The sequence below is a fragment of the Mesoplodon mirus genome (genome assembly GCF_964341445.2).
Source record: "Mesoplodon mirus genome assembly, chromosome: 17".
Classification (NCBI taxonomy): Eukaryota; Metazoa; Chordata; class Mammalia; order Artiodactyla; family Ziphiidae; genus Mesoplodon; species Mesoplodon mirus.
Genome location: NC_138993.1, coordinates 50,879,065 through 50,899,592, shown reverse-complemented (window position 1 = coordinate 50,899,592; position 20,528 = coordinate 50,879,065). Strand labels below are relative to the sequence as shown.

Here is a 20,528-nt window from a genome sequence, read left to right as displayed (position 1 = left end):
TCATATTTTATTTTATTTCAGTATTCGAATTCTGAGTATTCCTAAATGAACTTGAAGAATAGTTCATGGTAATTCTAATCATTTCTCAATTGTAGAACCTGTACTTTTTGGTTTCTTTGTATAATGCTATAGTAATTTATAGGCCTTGTGTACTTTCTGTTATTGAAAGTTTACAATTGGGACTTCCCTGGTGGTCCAGTGGTTAAGACTCCGCACTGCCAATGCAAGGGGCCCAGTTTCGATCCCTGGTCAGGGAACTAGATCCTGCATGCCGCAACTAAAGATCCCGCATGCTGCAACGGAAGATCCCACATGCTGCAATGAAAGATCCCGCATGCCACAACTAAGACTTGGTGCAGCCAAATGAATAAATAAAAGCTACCCTTAAAAACAAAAAAAAGAAAGAAAGAAAGTTTACAATTCACAAAACGTCTACCGAAATTAAGTGTATAAAGTTGACAAAGTTAACGTATCCTGTGCTGTTAAAAGAAAAAATTCATTTCCTAACATCTAAAGAGTAAGCACTATAGGAGTTTTAGTAAACTACTTATTAAAAATCAAATATGGATAATAGAATTTATATACCTTCCTGAAAGGAAAAAAATGGCTCTTTTCTCCTTTTTATCATGTCTTCAAAGTTTAGAAAAGAAATTATAAACGTATATTAATAATTTTCTATTTTTTCAATAATTTACATTTTTACACATTTTAAAAAACAACATTTTTTAAAAATGTTGTTTTTATAAATGTTTTCTCTTGTTTTTTATAAATTAACCACTGTTATTTGCACAGGGAAACCAGCTACAAATAATTTTGGAAACTTTATCAGAATTATACTTTCAAATCTGTTTAATTTTCTCTCTTACCACTTACTTATAAGGACTTCTGTTCCGTGATTTCCCCTGTCTCACCTGTCTGTCTTTGCCTTTCTCAGGTTCGAAGATTTGTGGCCAAGGACAGTGCAGGGCTCCGTATCCGTAGCCACCCTTCCCTTCAGAGTGAGCAGATAGGCATAGTGAAGGTCAATGGAACCATCACTTTCATTGATGAGGTAATTTGTAAGGAAACACTTGGTAACAAATTTTGGACAGAAAGTTTTTGCATTGTTTGCACAATGTAAATTTACTAAATTGTTTGTTAGAATGTGTTTTAAGCAGTTTGGGTAGTGTTTGGGAAATCATTTCACAGAATTTCAAAATTCTGTTCATTGAGTTTCAAACATTGCATTCATTTTTATCAATAAAAAAAGTAACTAAAATTATATTTTTAGCATAAAAGGAATTCAGTTAACATGGTAGTCAGAACCTGTACAAGGATTCAATGAAAATGAGTACAGTTTTTCTTGAATTTTTAGAATGTGGTTTGTTTTTGAATGTGTTTATTATATTGCCTTAACTTTGGACAGTACATATTTCTAATAATTCAGTCAAGTAACTTCCAATTATGAAAATCTAAATTGAGGGGAAGGAAGTCTTAAGTTCTTTTGGGAAACATCTGATTTTCTGTTTGAAATATTTATCTTAAAGTGCGATTTTTTTGTGTGCTTTTACTCCTAAGTGACATTGTTTTTTACAATCTCACCATGTGAATCATCATGTTGCTTGGCATTCCTTGCTGGTTTTTTCCTTAAAGGTTCTCTCATTCTTACCTTCTGCAAAAACTAGATGCTTAATCTCCATGTCCAGCATTATTTGCCTGCTTTGTAGCCTTTCAGACTTTGCTACCCTCATAGGAGTTACAGGAGGGCGTGGCTTGTTTCTGTTGCATATATTCTGTAGATCCACAATGATGATGGTGTGTGGCTGAGGCTGAATGATGAGACGATAAAGAAGTATGTTCCTAACATGAATGGTTACACTGAAGCCTGGTGCCTCTCTTTTAATCAGCATCTTGGGAAGAGTCTTCTGGTCCCTGTTGACGTAAGTAAAAGGTGGTTTTAAAAAGCTTTCTAGGTATACTGTGTCCTCATTACAGGGCTTTCTTTAATTAAGGCTTCTCAGTTCTGAGGTAAACCACAACTAAATAACTTTAAGTGCTTGAATTCTGAGAGCTTCTGTGTAATAAAGAGGGAGTTTGGCAAGGCTAAGGACCTTACTACTTACTATGGTCCGTCACAAGCAAGAAGTAGTAAATTAAAACTAGGCCTGCTGAATTCCTTACACAGAGGTAGGGAACGAGAGCGGTTTCGTTTTTTTTCCCTTTCTTATTCACACTACTGTTTGGAATGAATTCCAAACTAAAATTTAAGAATTCAGTGTTACTCTTCATTTCAGAAATATGTACACTGTATTTTTTTATGTTGGCATTTTGTAATTCTGTTGTCTAAGTTTGGATCTTTTCTTTCTTGGCATTGATACTGCTGTGTTAAAATACGGTGGATTTGTAGACTTGTGGTGCTGTAGTGTTCTGGGTGAAGTTAAATCTTAGTGTCTGAGAGAATTCACTGAGCCTCTTGGACAGATGCAGTAGAATACTTAGAGTGTTCAAAGGTTTGCTATATCAGTAAATATGATAGGAACCCACAGCTCTTTTTATAATTTAAACAGAAATACATGATTTTTTTCTTGTCCATTTCCATCAAATGTATTCCTTCTGACACTGCTAATGAATAGAACAGGTAAATTTTTATTTTAAAAAAACCTTAGTATTTTAAACAGTGGAATTTCTTTAAAATAAGTATATAAAACTAGCTCTTTACATCAAATCATTTAATATATTGTTTGTTTTTCTCCTTAATAGTTCAGAGTAATGTTCTCCAAAGGGGTGTATACAAGATGATTCTTTGGGAAAGAAAATAACAGAACTTCTATTTAAATTTATTGATTTCATTCTTTTCTCTATTCCTTTGTATATGTTTTATAATAGTACAGTGGGGAGAGATATATCTATCTGTATACTTTTTACAAATAGATGCATGATAAAGTTTGGAGAGTGTTGGTCTACTGCTTTTTTGATTTTTTTATTTTTTTCATCTGTGGCTCGAAAGTTGGCCTTAAATGGTTTGAACCCATCTCTCATTATGGTAACCAAATATTCTTCAGGATTACGAAAATGATATTTTAAATGAGATAATTATAATAGCCATTTTGTTTATTTCATTAACAGCACATTTTAAAAATTTTGACCAATTTAGAGTTTTGTGTATTTTAAGGCCCTAATAAGGCATTATATTAGATTATATTATCTTTACTACCTTCCCCACTTCAATATTTTCTTCCTAATTCCTTTGTTTGCTCATTTGAGAAGGCGGTTTTGGAAGAGGAAGATATTCACACAGATAGAGCAAGAGAATAAACAAAGGTAGAAAGGAAGAGCAAGAAGTGTGCTGTGTGTTGAAGTTCTGAATCCCATGGCTTCATTTTGGACCACTGCTGTTCTGTTATTTGATGCTTTTAAACTCTAGCCAAGAGACAGTTTTTAATAGACAGTCTTGAGGTCAGAGAGAGAGGACATCATAAAGGTGAGAGGGAACGCTAAATGGAGTGAGCCGTACAAATACTCGTTGATGGCTTTTCACTGGTATGTGAATGAGGAGATTATCACTGACTTATTTGAAAAATCTAGATGAAGAATATTGGAGATAGAAAGTAAAATGAAGTAGCTTTTGATATTTTCTAGCTTGTCTTTGTGTTGAAGAATGACATGAGTTCTCTTTTAACATTAAGTAACTCAGAGTATCTGGTATCATTAAGAAGGCTGAGGTTTTTCTGGTTCCTTTATTTCAAGGATGGTAGTGACTTGAGATCCTTACAAATTAAAGGAAAGATGCCAGTAGAAAAGGGAGACATTAAAGATGTAGATAAGAAATCTGAAGGCTGAAAGAGGAGGAGAAAATAGAATTGAGGGCACATTGGAGAGTTGTTTCTGTGAAGGAGGAGGGGGTATGTATGGCAGTGGGTAAGTTTTTAGGGTTGAGGGAGGAAGGGAATAGGTTGAAGGAGACCATGATTTCCATATAGAAGGGAGAAAAGTCATCAGCTGAGATTGAAACAATTGAGTTAAGCTAGAGAGTTTAGAAATGCCATAAAGATTTGGAGTAATGTTTGAGAGAAATAGCGGGATCTGACAAAAAAACTACTTGTTTGGGGATTATTGGGCCACTAAGGACCCAGTGGGACCACTGGATAGATCCATTCTGGATACCCTTCCTCTCCCATGGCCCTAAGTATCCAGCATTAAAGGAGCCAGGAAAACAGATGATAGCATTGGCTGGAATTTCCTGGGCTGCTATGACAGGAAAATAGGGACAAAAGGGAATTTCAGATGCTGATGAAAGAGCAATTGAGATCACCAGCTGTGGGATCCAGCCTGAGTTGGAAATGTGAAAGGACAAATGGACGGTCCAAGGGACTTGGAGGACTTAATAAAATAGAACAATATACTGAGTGTACTATACTTGAAGAGCTGGAAGGAGATAGGCAATTTTTGTGATAACATAGCATGTTTGAATTTGATTTCATACTTAGAGCATTTTATTGAATAAAATGGCTCATTAATGTGGCCATGAGAGGGCAGCTGAAGTATGTTGGAAGTAAAGGTCATTGGAACTTCCCAAGTCTAAGAACTAAAAGGCTAGGCAGTTGGATGATATCCCCATCGACACGAAGACGTACCAGTGATGGCAACACTGTGACCTGCAAGGTTTGAAAGAGAGTTTGTGTACCATTGGAGGAAGAGTCCCATTAGATACAATATAAAGTCATGGGACAAATGGGAATAATTAGATGTTGGATCAGGAAGAAGCCTAGAGTAGTTTTGGTATAAAAAGAGAACAGGTAGATGACATAAGGGTTTATATTTTATGTGGTGACCAAAGAGGGCAGAGGGGATGTGTGACAACTGGCCTAGGGCTTCAAATAGATCTGGTATAAAGTTGCTTCAGTGAGGATGTTATATGAGGATCCACAGAGTCAGAGCCTGGCATAGGCAAGAACAGGCTGGTTTTCCAAGGTTTTGATTTTAAGGACCAGGACAGCCTCTCATACAGTCACTAAGTTTTTAATGAGTACCTTACTCTACAGGGCAGAGCATGATAGGACATAGAGGGGATAATGATTCCATCTCATCTCCTCAAGGAACTAATAGAGCTGAACAAACGCATCTTGCTGCTTCTTCCCTTTGCATCTCTTACTTCATTTACTACTAGAAAAATGCTGGCCACCTATTCTCCCTTTTTATACTTCAGTTCGTTTGTGAGTAAATCAACTATAAATTATGGCTACCCATTGTGAAACACTACTCAATTAAAAAAAGAAAACTTGGAGATTTGAAATAAAATTAGAAATTATCGAGGACTAATGCCACTAACTTAAAGAGATGCAAAAGTACCAAAAAGTTGCCTTGAGCAGCCCTTACCTCAACCTCTGCAGCCTTTTCTAGTTACAACAATTGTATTCACATGAATGCGTGTACCTTGTTTGGAGCCTGACTCAAACAAACTGTTGGAGAGAATGGGGGTAGGGATTGGAAATTGAACACTGACTAAATATTTGATGAACTATTTTTTTTGGAAAAGATTACCATAAATAGTCATATTTAGAATGAACTTAAAAATTATTTTTGTTGGACTGTCTTGTTTATTTACTCATACTGTAGAACTATCATTTTCATTGTAGATAAGTACTTTAGCTAAATTTTGGCCTACCTAGCATTAGTTCTATCTAAACATCATTACTTTACTAAGAAATGACATCCTAACTTAGTTCAAATGTGACTTTAACTGTGTTTTAGTACTTTAGTAATGCTCTAGTTTAGAGATTAAAAAACATTAGGCATCCATATTATGACTATGTCTTTTTTAGAATATTTTTAAATCAAAAAAATTTTTTTACGTCAGTGGGAAGAATAGGGATAAATATGAAGAGTGCAGATTGTTTTTTGTGAGCTGCTCACCGTCTGTTAGAACTTGTTGCCCCTTTTAGAACACACTGTTTAATTTTACATCTTAGAGTCTTTGTTTATGTTGTTTCATTTGTCTAAAATGCTTTTGCTTCCATTTTTTTTCTAACTTTTCTAATATTTTCCTAATTGGACAGGCTCAAAAGTTTCTGTCAACGTTTCTCATCCCTGTACATCCCAATAATGCTGTAGTTATCAGTTCATTAATTGTTCACTCAGCATATATTTATTGAGTCCTTATTTTATTATGTACCAGATACTAAGCAGGGAAGTAGGTGTTGGGTGGAGAGGCAAAGGGGAGGGATACAAAATAAGTAAGAGTGCAGTTCTTGATCTTGGGGTACTCACTATGTAATGGGATAGACATACAATATTCAGGTAATTAAGTTGCATTATGTTAAGTTCTAGAGTGACTTTACTTAGGAGGTGACATTTGAGGAAATCTTAAGGAAAAATTGCCAGGACAAAGTAAAGTAATTTCACATTAGAGAGTCAGGTGTCCAAAGTTATGGAGGCATGCTATGTATGGGAACTAAAAAATGGTTGATACGGGTGAAGCAAGAATTGAGGGTAAAAAGCATATAAGTATTGGGGACATTAGCTTTTTCTCTCCTTTCTCAGGTAGCACTTTGTCTGTAAAAGCAGAAAAGGCTTATAAATGTCTTTCTCCAACTACCCATAATGTTTAGTTTGGATTTTTTTTGGCCTTTAGGGCATTTGTATTTATAAACCTCTTATTTCTATTAAGCTCCTCAAGGGTTAGGGCTCATTTAGGATCCCTTCTTATATTTTTTCTTCCAGAGTGTTAAATATTACATTTTGCTCGTGGTAGGCTTTCAACATTTGTTAAATACTAAATTTTACTTCTTGGCATTTGGTAGGATCATACTGCTTAAAATAATTTCTGACCCTCTTATGCTCCATACCTTAATTCTCTCATTTAATTTTCATTGTGCCCCTTTGATGTTAAGTTTTTATCATTCTCATTTTTCCAGTGACAGAAGAGAGCTATTCTCCCAAGATCATAAGTAGTAAGTAGTGGAGCTAGCTCTGGAACTCCAGTTGATGTGATTCCAAAGCCCATTTTTTTATGTTCAGTCTACCTTAATCTAGTGGAGCCATAAGGATAAATAGTTATAAAAGGATAAAGTAAATATAGCTATAAGAATCATATTACTTTGGCTAGAACTCCACAATTAAATAAATATGAATACTAATAACCTTAATGGCTGAATGAGGATGAATATCATGATGTATGTTGAAGGTATACCTGGGGAAGGCTGATTTTAAATTAAAATTCTTAAGATTTGGAAACTACAAATATAAGCCAATAGAGTGTTTCAGATACCAAGGAAAATATGTTTAAAAAGAGAGAGAAAATCAGTTATGCACGTGACTTGGGAGACATTTGACTGCCTATAATAGAGCCTAAATTTTTTGGAAAGCAAGTTTACTTCTAAAATAGGAGATATTACTGATCTGAAACTTATAGGCCCAGTTCTTTGGATTCTTTGTCAAAAATGAGGTCTTTTAACATTGTGAATGAGGTTGAGTGATAGAGAAAGTTTATATCAAGGAAAGAAGATGATACCTCATTAGAAGTATTCAAAGATATCTTTATAATGCCCATATTATCCAAATTCTTGCAGAAGCAACTTGAGTCTCCGAACACACCGTACAATTATACAAACCACTTTCTACCTACTTAGGCTGATTGGTGTTCACATATAGAAAGTAGGCTGATTTTTCTGAATTTGGGGGCTCTGAAGATTTGGGGGAGAGATGAAGGAAAAATATCATTTGGTATTCTCTCTTATAACATTACTCAGGGTAATTGGTAAAATTAGCAAATGTTTCTTGCATTTTATGTCAGTTTCATTCTTTTGGAATACCTAATGATGCCTGATAGTCACAGCTTTAATATACCCCAAATTTCTTGATTTTGTCTCGCTAATAAATTTGTGTGTATATGTATGCATAACCTGTTTTTCAGTCCCACTAAATACTAAGTATTTACTTAATACACCATTAATAAATATGCTGTCCTTAGATGGTTATCAAAAGCTTCATTTCATACTTTAGCTTGATGTTTAAGTTTCCTAAACAGAATGGAATTAAGGCTTAAATTCCATTTAAGCCTTAATTTAAGCCTCTATTAAAATAACACTATAATTGTTTGTATATATGCTGTATTTAATTTCTCTGAGATATTTTATCTTTTTCACTTTAAAATTGGCAATTTTTAACTCTGTGATCATCCAGCACAATGAAACAATCACTATCTTTTTTTTCTTTTGCATGAGCATTTGGCATGTTTGGTCATGTATTTCTCCATGAAAATTATTCGCTTATTTGGTCTCTTCTATGCCTTGAAAGATTATTGTCTTAGAGTTGCAATTTGGTGCTCATCAGTTTAGTTAGGTTTTTAGCATGCTTCAGTTTCTAAGTTTCTTGACAGAACTTTTTTGCCTTCACAATAGTCTTTGAGAATAAAATGATTTAGATTATTGTAGATATGTGTGTATTTGTATATGTGTGTGTGTGTATATATATATACACACTTTTACATACATATATAGTGGTTCTCATATTATTCTATAAAATTATACAATATGAAAGCTAATTTATATATTTTAATAGTGAGAAATTGAGACTTTGGAGAGATTAATATTTTCATGCATGTTCGTATCTTTAGACTAAACTTTCCTAAATTTTCGAAAGAAAACTATGCAAGTACATTTTAATTTTAAACTCCAGTTTTCTATCTGTTGCTTTTTTGATACTTGATAAATGCAATTTTATTAGGATAACACATTTTAAAAATAATCTTATAATAAACCAGCATAGAAAGAATTTTCTACAAATGCAGAACAAAAGCAAAAAAGTCAAATTTGAATCCACATATAATTAACATGTACAAAATTGATTTTATTGGCAATTTGTTACCATGGTTAGCAGTTACATCACTTTAAGGTATCATTGTACATGTTAACTCATGTCCTCATACTGAGGAAACACTTGAGTTTGCACATTGAAATAAGAGAGGGAATTCCCTGGCAGTCAGTCCAGTGGTTAGGACTCCGCTCTTTCACTGTCGAGGGTGCGGGTTCAATCCCTGGTCGGGAAACTAAGATCCCACAAGCTGCATAGCGCAGCAAAAATTTAAAAAATAAATAAATAAAAGAGAGATACAAGCTTTAAAATTGTCAGTCACCACATTGCTTCTTTATTCCTAACTCATCTGCATTGCTTTTTACAACGCTTTTCACATTGCTTTTGATGCTAGAAAAATTTATGCTAAAAAATAGAATATGCTAAAAATATTAATATTGTTTTATGTCAAAAGGTTTGCACCGCTATTCTCTGCAAAGGAGAAAAACCATTGAGCAAATACTCCACAAATTCTTACATACATGGACGAACCAGTAAGGACATCTTTTTCCCCCCAAAATAGCATTTCAAAATACTTTGCAACATGTTTCCACTTCACCTAAAGAGAAAGTGCCCTGTCTGCTGTCTATTTTTAAATGTGAAGGGGGCTTTGGTTTTTTGTTTTTTTCTTTTGTTTTGCATTTATCTGTAGGCACACTAATAGAAGCTCATTTTTTTTCTGGCTTTTATATGTTTTATATTTCTGTATTAGCATATATGTATGTATATGGGTCTGTATCTACATCTGTCCCTACATGTACATACATGAGGAGAATACAGAACTGGAGAATATTAAATAAATTCTCGTTATCTAAAATGGCTTACAGTTGGTTGGGAATTGTGTTGTTTCTTTTGTGCTGAAGTCTTGGATAATGACAACTTTCATTAACATTTTGAATGTCCTCTTTTTTGTATTTATATAAGCAGTAAAATTGTGTAATTGCTGGTTTCTGGAAGGATTTTAATTTCCTATCAAATAAATATGTTCAATAGGATGATATGTCTATGTAAATGTATATCATTTTAATTTTTATGAAAACATTTTGTGAAAATGTTGATTTTTCTGGGACCATGTTGCTGTGAATTGGTTGTTCTGTAACAAAATATTTTTAGACTCTAAAGTAGAGATCCTAAATGCTCTGTGCATTTCCTAAACTTTAAGATGGAGAAAACTAGGTCTGCCTTTTGATAAAAGTTCAGATTGTATGTTTTTTCTCTGTGCTTTTCTTAACAAATTTGCTAACAGCTTTCAGTAACATTTCCAAGTGACTGTTTTCTCATTTGTAGAAGAGAGCAAAATTGAAAAATGACTTAGATTTTTTTTTCTTTTTGATTTTTTTTGTACTTTAAACAGAGATAACTAATTCACATATACTACATGCCATTATTATTCATAATAATAGTTGCTCTATCTATACAATCTGTGTTAGTCACATTTTCTTTATAAAACAGCAGACTGTCTTCTGTCATAAAACAAATCTGGCTTGTACTGGAATAGCCACGTCATCATTTAAAGGAATTTGAAGGTGTCCTCCTTGAACTGACTGTCTTAAGGTTTAAATCAATGTCTGGCTCTTAATTGTAGTAAATGGCATGACACACTATATCCATGGAGAGCTTTTGACAAAAACTTATGTATCGGAATTTCTTTGCTGTGTGGTTTACTCAGGTGGCTTCAGTTTCCCTTTAGTGAAATAATATTCCAGTGCTGGTGCTAGAGTATAGAACATTGTTGTTACTGTGAACGCATCTTCTGCAGATGATATCCTGTTCCCTTTCTTTGTTGATATTTTTCTTTCTTAAACTTTGTTGCTCAGAATATCTTTAATGCTAGCCAAGGAGTCAGGGATTTGGACGTATTTTCATGGACTTCCAAAGCTTTTTTCCCCCAGGTGAGTTAACTGTAAGGAACAGTCATACATTATTCAGGTATTTCAGCTTGTATAACAAATTTTACATTGTATCTTTGAAGCCTTTACTTAAGATTAATTTTTAAAACAATTCTTTTTACCAAAAACGATCTATACAGAGTTCTGCAATTGAGTTTCCCCATAAACCTTTCCCCTCTATTTCTGCCAAAGACTGTATTACTAGTGTAAGTTAAACTTTTACTTGACTTCAAATTTGGTATATTTAACTTTACGACTAGCTTCTCCAACAATTATATACAGGTCTAGCTTTTTCAGAACTTACTTATTTAGGTGGGAGAGTTCCAACCCTATGGCTCTTCTGTTTTTTTCCTAGCCTTGCACAGTGGCCTTTTGAATGTTGGGGTGGGATTGCAGGGAGCAAAAATTAACATTGCAGTTCATCAATTTCATATGCTGGTACCCAGGTCTTAAATTTCTGTATAGAATAAAACATGCATTTTAGGATTTCTTGAGAATAACAGATACAGTTCTGTGATTTTAGGTCTATCAGTTCTTTTTATACTTTTTAGTATTAAGAAAAAGGATAGACTTTGCTGTACATTTATTAATTTATATAGTTTCTTTAACTAATCAATAAAATATTAAATATTTTACGATAGTTTTCCTATATTGACTTTCAGTGAATAACTTGCAATTATTATAATTATTATTAGTGTTTGCCAAGACTTTTCTCTCACTGTTACCCTGAGTGGTCAAATTGGAAATATTGTTATAACTTAATTAAATGCTCGAGATGTATCATCAAAGACCAGTGAAATTGTTTTTTCACTAAATCTATGAATATTTGTTTAGTTTTTACATCATGCCATGTAATTTTTAAAAGATCATTTGTACATATGACTAATTTGACTCTTCCATCTATGAAATAGCATCATGTATTTGCCAAAATTGATCATTCACAATGACATTTTTAAATATTTACTGAAAATCTCATGAGTAAAACAGCACAATTTAAAGTTTAGACCTTACTCTCCATTTTTATTTTGAGTGCTCTCTTTGTATTCATATAGTTGTACACATATATAACTTTTTACAAATATGCATGCATGGGTATATAAAATGCATATTTTATTTTAGATTGTAAATCTAAATTTTTCAGGTACTTAAAATTCTCATTTCCATTAAATTGCCAATATATAAATAAGAAATGTTGGACAAATATGGTACAGTAATTATAATAAATGTAAATAAATACTGTCCGTAGTACGTATTTGTATAAGTAAAAATTGATGATTATTCATCACCACAATGAAATTTACAAGATATTATGTGAAGGTTAATAATGGATTTAAAATTTTTTCTGACCAACCATATATTAAATTAAAGTCACAGGTACGGAGAATTCTTGAATCCACATTTTTTTAACCTTACGACTTGATTTTTAATTTTCCACTATATAATGGGCATTTCTTTTGGAATGAGACTACTCATAGGGATTAGAGCTATTCAGTAATATTTTATCTTGCATAATATGTTAGTGGGTTTTTTCATTTTTATCCTATTTATAACATAACTAGATATTAATTTAATTTTAACCTAATGTTTGAATAAGTGTCCCATTGTGATCTTTTACTGTATTTGAATAAAACAATTCGTAGAGTCTATATCGCTGTATTTAAACCGTTTAAGTCTGTTTTAAAGAAGTAATAATGACAGTGGAAGAATTTCCAGTGTAGAACTTTCCTTTACATTTAATTGGGAAAAAGAGCAAATATGGGAAGGTTATTATTTCTCTTTATTGCATTCACGTAGGAAGTAATTTCATCACAGCATTCAGATTCAACAGGAAATTTAGGGTATGTTCCTTTCTTTCATCTTAGAAGTGACTCTTTTATATCCAAATATATTATATTTATATAAAACCACATCTTTAATGTTAATCTCTCCTCTCTACTGAAATATAATCATCTTTTTCTGTTAAAAGCATTAGTATATCACTGTTTAACAATGGTCTAGCAAGTCTAACAAGCCATTTTTATTTGTACTGTATTAAGCAAGTGTGAGTTGTTAAAATCCTATAAGCATTCTTATTTCATTCATAACTAGTAAATATTAACATGTAGCTATATTTCATGCACATTTTTTCATCAGTTATCTCTGTTTATAGATAAGTCTCCAGAATCTTCATACCTATTTTCTCTATTAATAGCTGTAAACAAAAGTACAAAGAAATGAAGATTTAGACTTTTTAACCCATACCGACAGGCAGTAATGCAGTAATAATGATTCAAAATTATTCAGTTGTGGTTCATATAGTAAATTATTTTTGTTTATCCTACTATTAAATATTTCACTAAAAGATAAAAGTAAAATCAAGTACTACTGTGTTTCTCAAATTATGGTGGACAGAAGCTAGAGGTTCAGTTCCTCTCCTATCTTTTCTTCTCTTCAACTCTATTTTAAATATTATTCATAATTGAATAACTGAAAGATTCTTTAATAGTAGTATTAACCAACCCTTGAGCTATCTTTGGATATGTGTTCTTTTTCTTAATTGATGCATTATGGACTTTCTGTAAAAGCAATTAAGAAGGATGTTGAAAGTGATAATAGATTGTATTTTGTTTACTTTTTTTTCCTATTCAAATTTTCAGGAACCTAAAACTAGTACTGATGACTTTTTCAAAGACATAAACTCCTGCTGCCCACAGGAAGCAACAATGCAAGAGCAGGATATGCCGTTCTTGCGAGGAGGGCCAGGCATGTACAAGGTAGTGAAGACGGGACCTTCCGGTCACAACATCAGAAGCTGCCCTAACCTTAGAGGTATCCCAATTGGAATGTTAGTTCTGGGAAACAAAGTCAAAGCAGTGGGAGAGGTATGGATTCTTGTAGCTTCATGACTTCTAAGATATTCATTTTTAATATAATACAACCAAAGCATCTCTTTCTTCCAAAGGTTGCCATTTCCATCCCAGGTGTTTAAATGTTAATGTTCTTTATCTTTACCTGTATTGAAAATACTAATGCAGTTTTTCTGTGCTTCTTTTTTAATAATTTTATTCTCATAATTATCCTTGTGAAAACAATATTTATATAACAAAGTGATTTGTATTGTATATATAAATGTTTGGTATTTGCAAATATCTTTTCACTATTGCAAATGTGTACTGTACTGTCATGGATGAACAGCGCTTCGAAATATTTGCTATGAATCAGTTTGGAGATGTGTTATATTCAAAGGGTTTCATTTCTTCGTTCCCATATATGGGTGTCACTGAAGTCCTGAGCAAATAACATTACTCTTTAGTCAACTGTGGCATTTGCCTCAGCTGATGAGCTTAAAGATGTAGTGTGTCATGCTATTTCTCAGTGTCAGGGTTACTTTCAAGTTGCATTTTAGGCACTACCAACCTAAATAATAGAGAATATGCTGTGTTAGGACATTTCAGGTGCCAAACAAAGAGCCGTGTGTTTTGGGGTAGCATTTAAAATGATTAAGGGATTATCCTGTGCCTTAAAAAAAAATATTGTTTTTACTGAAGTCATCAGTGAGCATTATTTTACAAGACTGTTTATTGATTTCTGTCTTACCTCAGGCTGTGGTCTTAATTTCAGAAACTAATTTGATGATAGAGATTTTTTGGAATAATTACTCACTTAAACTTTTTGCTGGTTTTCAGCCTGAGTGCCCTGAAAGGATCAAGCCAATCAATCATGCTTTTTGTTATGTACTAGGTAACCAATTCTGAAGGTACATGGGTGCAGCTGGATAAGAACAGCATGGTAGAGTTCTGTGAGAGTGATGAAGGAGAGGCATGGTCCTTAGCTAGAGACAGAGGCGGAAACCAGTACCTCCGACATGAAGATGGCAAGTTGGCTTAAATTTGTGATTTATTCCGATTTACCTTTGCAGTGCAGAAGTTTAAAGTGTACCGTATTTCTTTTGTTGTAGAGAGCTTTTTTGTGTTTATTTTTTAAGTAAAATCAAAACTAAAGGTTTAAAAATCTTGCAATTGTTAAAATTCCTATGTAAAATACATAGGTACTAAATGAATACCCATAAAAGAAGAGAATTAGAAGGAAATGTGAAACATATGAATTGATCTTTGTAAAACATGCTTTTTATTTCACTAATATGAATTTAAATGATAATTCTTCTGTGCCAGTTCGGGACTAAACCTTTTACTCTTTCTACCACTAAATGGAAGTTCAGTTTTCAAACCACTGATTGTAGTACTTCTCCCAGGCAATTTCATTCTTTTGAATTCTGTCTCAGGAAAGGAGCATTGAATATATGCTTAGCTTCTTCTGGGGGTTTCCTATTTTGTTGTTAGAGTTTCAGCTTTAAACTTTATTTTACCATTTTTCAAGAATGACCTCCTTTAATAAAAGATTTTCCTTTTTGTCCTCTTCTCTTCATTCTCCTAGTGGCAAAATCTTGTTCAGACCGTGTCATCACTTAGGTGAAGCTTTAACTGATTCTCACAGAGTGAACAGTTACCTCTCATCCTAAAGAACTGAATTCACCACTAGAACAAAACTGATATTATATTGAAGTTAATTTTTATTTCTTTGTACCCAGATTGTGAGTCCCTTGTGGACAGGCACAGGTGTTTTATCTTTGTATTCCTAGTTCTAAAGCAGTTTTCGCACATACTGGTTGCTCACTAAGTTTTCTAAATATACAAGTTGAGTCACAAAAGTATTAGTTAGGACATCAAAATAAGTGGATAAGCCAAACATAGACTTTTCTACCAAATCCCAGAATTTATAGGAGAGGGTAAGACAATTAAATGAATATGCTTCTTTATCCAAAAGAGTATAAAGTTATAATAACCATTATCCAAGAGGTAATATGGCCATAGTATATAAATAGATTCAAGAAAGGTTTGGAATTTGTGTGAATAACAGAGTACGTTTAGATATATTAACATGGTACATTAAACATTCTCCCCTTTTTCCCCACAGCAAGCCTTTGAGATCAGTTATATAATCTTCATTTTACATTTCTAAGCTCACAGAATTTAAAATGACTTGCCTATGGTTATACCACTGGAAACAGGGCAGGTGAAAGACTTGAGCCAGAATCTTCATTCATATTTCAAATGCTGTGCTCATTACACCACACTGCATCAGTAATCCACTGAACCCAATTTGAGAACCTACTTCCTCCCTTGTCTTTACAGACCAGTTTTTCTTAGTCAAAGATGATGTCATCATAAAATAATGTCCTGAGATGGTAGAACTATTATTCATTATGTTTTGAAAAGCAAAAGTCTTCATTTCATGTAAATCAGACATTTTACAAAATAACTTTCCCATTTACAGTATACTTACTACATATATAATTATTACATATTCATAAATTCTTAAACATTTTCATTATATAGGGATATTCAGATATAAATGAAAATAACCTAAAGCAAGATCAGCTTTATATAAGACACAATTAAATAATCTGAGAATGGTTTAAGTGACTGTCAGGGTCTTTCTAGCTTAGTAATCATTTTAACTAGCACTGAGCATAATGTGTAAGAGTAGACTCTGGGACTGGACTGCCAGGGTACAAATGCCAGCTCTTAACTTTTCAGTTGTCCAAATTACCTAGTATCTCTGTGCCTTGGTTTCCTCATTTACAAAGTGAAGATACTTTATAAGATCTATATGAAAGCTAAGTGAAGAAATAACAAAGCTATCAGATGGTAAGGTTAGCTATTATTGTTAAAATGTAAAATGCTTTCCATACTAAGGAGTGAGTTTTACCATAGGAAATTGTATTCCCATGTACTTAGAAGGTAGAAGTTTCTTTTTAGATAATGCTTCTTAAATTAGGATATCGTTTCTACTAAGATATGTACTCGACCCGAAAAAAGGTGTAAGAGAAGTTTAAATTTCTCTGTGATCACTTAATGATTTTTTGCCATATATATATATGGCACAATAAAAGCAAAAAAAAGCAATAATAGCAAATGTTAATAGCACAATAAAAGCAAATTGACTCCATAAGAGCATATCCCATTTCTAAATATTATAGTGATTTTGACTGATGAAAACAAAAATTTTGTCATATACTTTGTTGGTGTCAGTGACCAAATTGGTAGACCAGTTATCAAATCTAAATGTGAGGTTATTTTAAAACTTAACCATCATAAAAATCTTTCTTGCAATTTTCTCTCTTTATAAATGGGGAATAGCACATAAGAAACTAATTTTATAGATGTTCCTTTTATTGTAGAACAAGTTCTTCTGGATCAAAATTCTCAAACTCCTCCTCCAAGCCCTTTCTCAGTACAAGCTTTTAATAAAGGGGCAAGTTGCAGTGCCCAAGGATTTGATTATGGACTCGGAAATAATAAAGGTAGGTGTTTTAAGTGAGTCTTTTACTTACCTAACTGTAATATTTTTATTACCTTCTCTTATAACCATTTTTATTACTGTTCACCCACAAAACTTTAAGTTTGTTCCTAGAAAACTAACAATCAAAATGTTTACGACAGTGTTCTTTTTACAGTATTGGTTTTATCCATTTTATCTTAAGTTTATAGTTCTTGCTTACCCGGTCTTATTTTGTAGACACTCATTTTGAATTCACATCATAAAGATTCTGTGTCACTATATCCAGTAGAAGAACTTTTCTTTATCATCCAGTTATTATTAAATGTTAATGAGCAAAAAAGAACTTCCCCAAATGATCCATTTAAAATCAAAATATTTTAAGTAATATTTTTAAGTAATATTGCACATCAGCTTTATTAAACGTGTGGTTTTCAATGTCTAATCAAGTTATCTTAGTTAATTTCAAATTACATGAAATGATAGCTTTGGGTTTGGTATGTATAATGAAACCAAAAAATTGTAAAAAGAAAAACAAAACCCCTAAGCCATATGGATATAAAATGTATACAACTTGTTACGGTTGCATTAATAGAAGAGACCAGCATCAGGGACAGTCCAAATAATAATTGTTTTGGAGTAATTTATGCTCGAATTTCATCCAAAATTCCATTTGTATGTAAATTTGGACACATTCACATGCTTTCTTATGAACCTGCTCCTAACTCTTAGCTTCAAAATCGACGATATTGTCAGAAGGTAGCATATAGCTGGACAGTGGGTAGGAAGAAGATAGCCTACATGGAAATACTTTTACTTTAAAATGTTATTTAAACTAATTTATGAGATTTGATTTCTAGACACAAATACAGTTGTTTTAATACCTGACTTGCAGAGCAAGTGAAATAATGAAATAGTCAACAAGATACAGAATTACATCAGTATAGAGGAAATATTCAATTTAAAATAAAACCACTTTCTGTTTGATACCTTTATTACTTTCCACAAAGTGTTTTTATTAAGAAGGAAGCCTTAGCTACAAGATTTCTTTTTGGCTCTTCCTCCTACATCGGGTTGCTCTATCCTACAGGCTTGGGTACTATCTGCTTGCTCATTTCTGGTAGCTCAGATTTCAACTAACTTAAACTAGACCTTCATGCTCAAGTAGGGTAAATGCTTTGTGGTGTTTTCTTCATGTCCCTTTCCTTCTGCCGCTCCCAGTCCTTAAAATCTCAGTGTTTACTTACCACTATATACTTGTATAGTAGTCTGTTTTAAAGCCATGTTTAATTCAAATTGTATGCTTTCAGTCTCTAAAATGTCTAAATTGTACTGGTGGCTATCACATTAAATCAGTCTTTAAAACAGAATTTGTTAAAACATCATAAGAATAAAAATCAACTTTCAATAGAGACAAACATTGCTGAGAACATTTACTAATTAGAAATAATGTATTACTTTTTTAAACTGATTTTGCTAATATTGTTCAAAAATAGCATGTACTTCTTAGTAGGCTTTTAAAATATTTAGATGGAGTGGAGAAATATTAAGAAACTTTCATCTGATTAAATATATCTAACCTTTATTTATTATCTTACCTTTAATTGTAGTTCCCATTTTCTTTAACTCTTTATGCTATCCAACATCAAGCAATTGTTTTTTGCAAAAATTCTTTTTCCTTAAAACAATTTTATAAAATTCTTCATCACCTCTAAAATCCTTTTCTAATCACAGCATTAATTTTTTTAAGTGAAGAGATGTAGCTTGTGTGCACAGTTCTTTCCATATTAATCTGTTTCTTGTTGGTGTTTCATTTAAAATTTTATTTATGAAACTTTATTATATCTAGAGAATATGCCTGGAAAGGTACTGTTTTCCAGTTTCTGCATCAGCTAGTCTGGATATGGTTTCCCCCCCCCAACCCTTCTTCTTCAGCATCATTTAAACTATTTAATATTTATATTCTCATAAATTAGGAGCTATCATCCATCCAATTATATCATTTCATATTTTTAATAGTATTTTTCTGTTAATGTCCTTTGTATTTAATTTTGAAGAAAATATCAATTCATGTTTGAGATACTATTCAAATAAGGTACCTCATATTCCTTTTTTTCTTATAGGTCTTTTATAAATTTTTACATTGCCTATCCGAGCAAAAGAGTTCATGCTTTTAAAAATGTATAATTTCTTTGGCAATAACAACTTTAAAAAAGAAAATATTCATTTATAAATGTATTACTAAATTAATAACATATACTTTGCCTCCCTTCAGTCCTGCATTGAACTGTTCATATTATTTGCATATTTTCTGCATGAAGTGTACTGCGTATGAGGCAGGGTGATAATAGTCAATGTCAGGTACTGCACAGAAGACATCATCGACTTAGATCTTCCTTTATACTTGTATGTTATTGAATCAACTTATCATACTTACTTCATAGACTCTGTATTCTCTCGTGCTGCTGCTAGATGTTGTATATGAATTTAAATGGATTTGGTTTTGTAAGTGGGCCATTATATAAAATTTGTTGGGGTGCTTCCATTATTAAAACAACATACAACATTCGGTCCCTAATTTGAGAATAACAGTCACCAACTTCCACAACAGTTCTGAATTGGCATTGTTTTATTTAGTGTTGAACTTTATCTGAATGTCATAAAGCACCATTTACTTTGCCATTTTGGATGTTAATTAATAACAAGTTGTAGTTTTGACTGTTTTGCCCACTGCAGGTGACCAACTGAGTGCCATATTGAATTCCATTCAGTCACGGCCCAATCTCCCAGCTCCTTCCATCTTTGATCAAGCTGCAAAACCTCCCTCTTCCCTAGTCCACAGCCCATTTGTGTTCGGACAGCCCCTTTCCTTCCAGCAGCCTCAGCTTCAGAGTAAGTCTTGTCAGCCTTACCTGCCTCATCAAACCATTTCTGAAGCTTTGTTCTGAGTTGTTTATCAGTTACTAATTATTTATCAACTCACCTAACTGGTTTTATTTAATGAGGACGTTATCCCTTCCCACATTTTTGAAGCACTTAAGCTATTCTGACCTAAGACATTCTGCAGCTAAGACATTTGTTTTTAATCACATTTTTTTATTAAGTGTAGTTATTAAAATATGACTTTTATGTTTTCTATTCTAATTCCAGAATAAGCAAATCATACTATAAAATATATTAAGAAAACATTGATTTAAAAAAATTTTTTATAATATGCACGACTATGGTAAGCATCAGTTATAAGGATAACTTTCATTGTTTTACACTGAATTTTTGTTACTTAGAGATGCCCCAAGAGAATGAACCTATTTCACTATACCAGTGGGTGGAGGAGAGGCTGTACTGGGCAGGTTTGTTTGTTTCTTTTAAGTGAACTTGGTGTCTGTGAAATGTATAGCAACTTAGGTTTCCAAATGTTCTCACATTGTTGTTTCTTCTCTTGCTTTTTGTTGTTGTTGTTGTTGTTCTTGTTCTTGTTCTTAATAAGTTAAA

The 20,528-nt window shown here is 32.7% G+C and overlaps 1 protein-coding gene across 13 annotated transcripts in view; it reads left to right on the top strand.

The window, feature by feature from the left end:
* Positions 1-20,528, top strand: part of MYCBP2 (MYC binding protein 2) — a 265,407-nt gene that overhangs the window by 182,660 nt on the left and 62,219 nt on the right. For 8 of the 13 annotated variants that reach the window (XM_082601985.1, XM_082601982.1, XM_082601988.1 and 5 more), the window contains 7 exons: positions 935-1,051; positions 1,779-1,919; positions 10,647-10,721; positions 13,355-13,579; positions 14,439-14,571; positions 16,939-17,061; positions 19,773-19,928. In XM_082601985.1, the coding sequence (XP_082458111.1) occupies positions 935-1,051; positions 1,779-1,919; positions 10,647-10,721; positions 13,355-13,579; positions 14,439-14,571; positions 16,939-17,061; positions 19,773-19,928 (970 nt within the window). The remainder of the gene's footprint in view (positions 1-934; positions 1,052-1,778; positions 1,920-10,646; positions 10,722-13,354; positions 13,580-14,438; positions 14,572-16,938; positions 17,062-19,772; positions 19,929-20,528) is intronic. The other 5 variants (XM_082601987.1, XM_082601986.1, XM_082601989.1 and 2 more) reach the window with 4 other exon arrangements.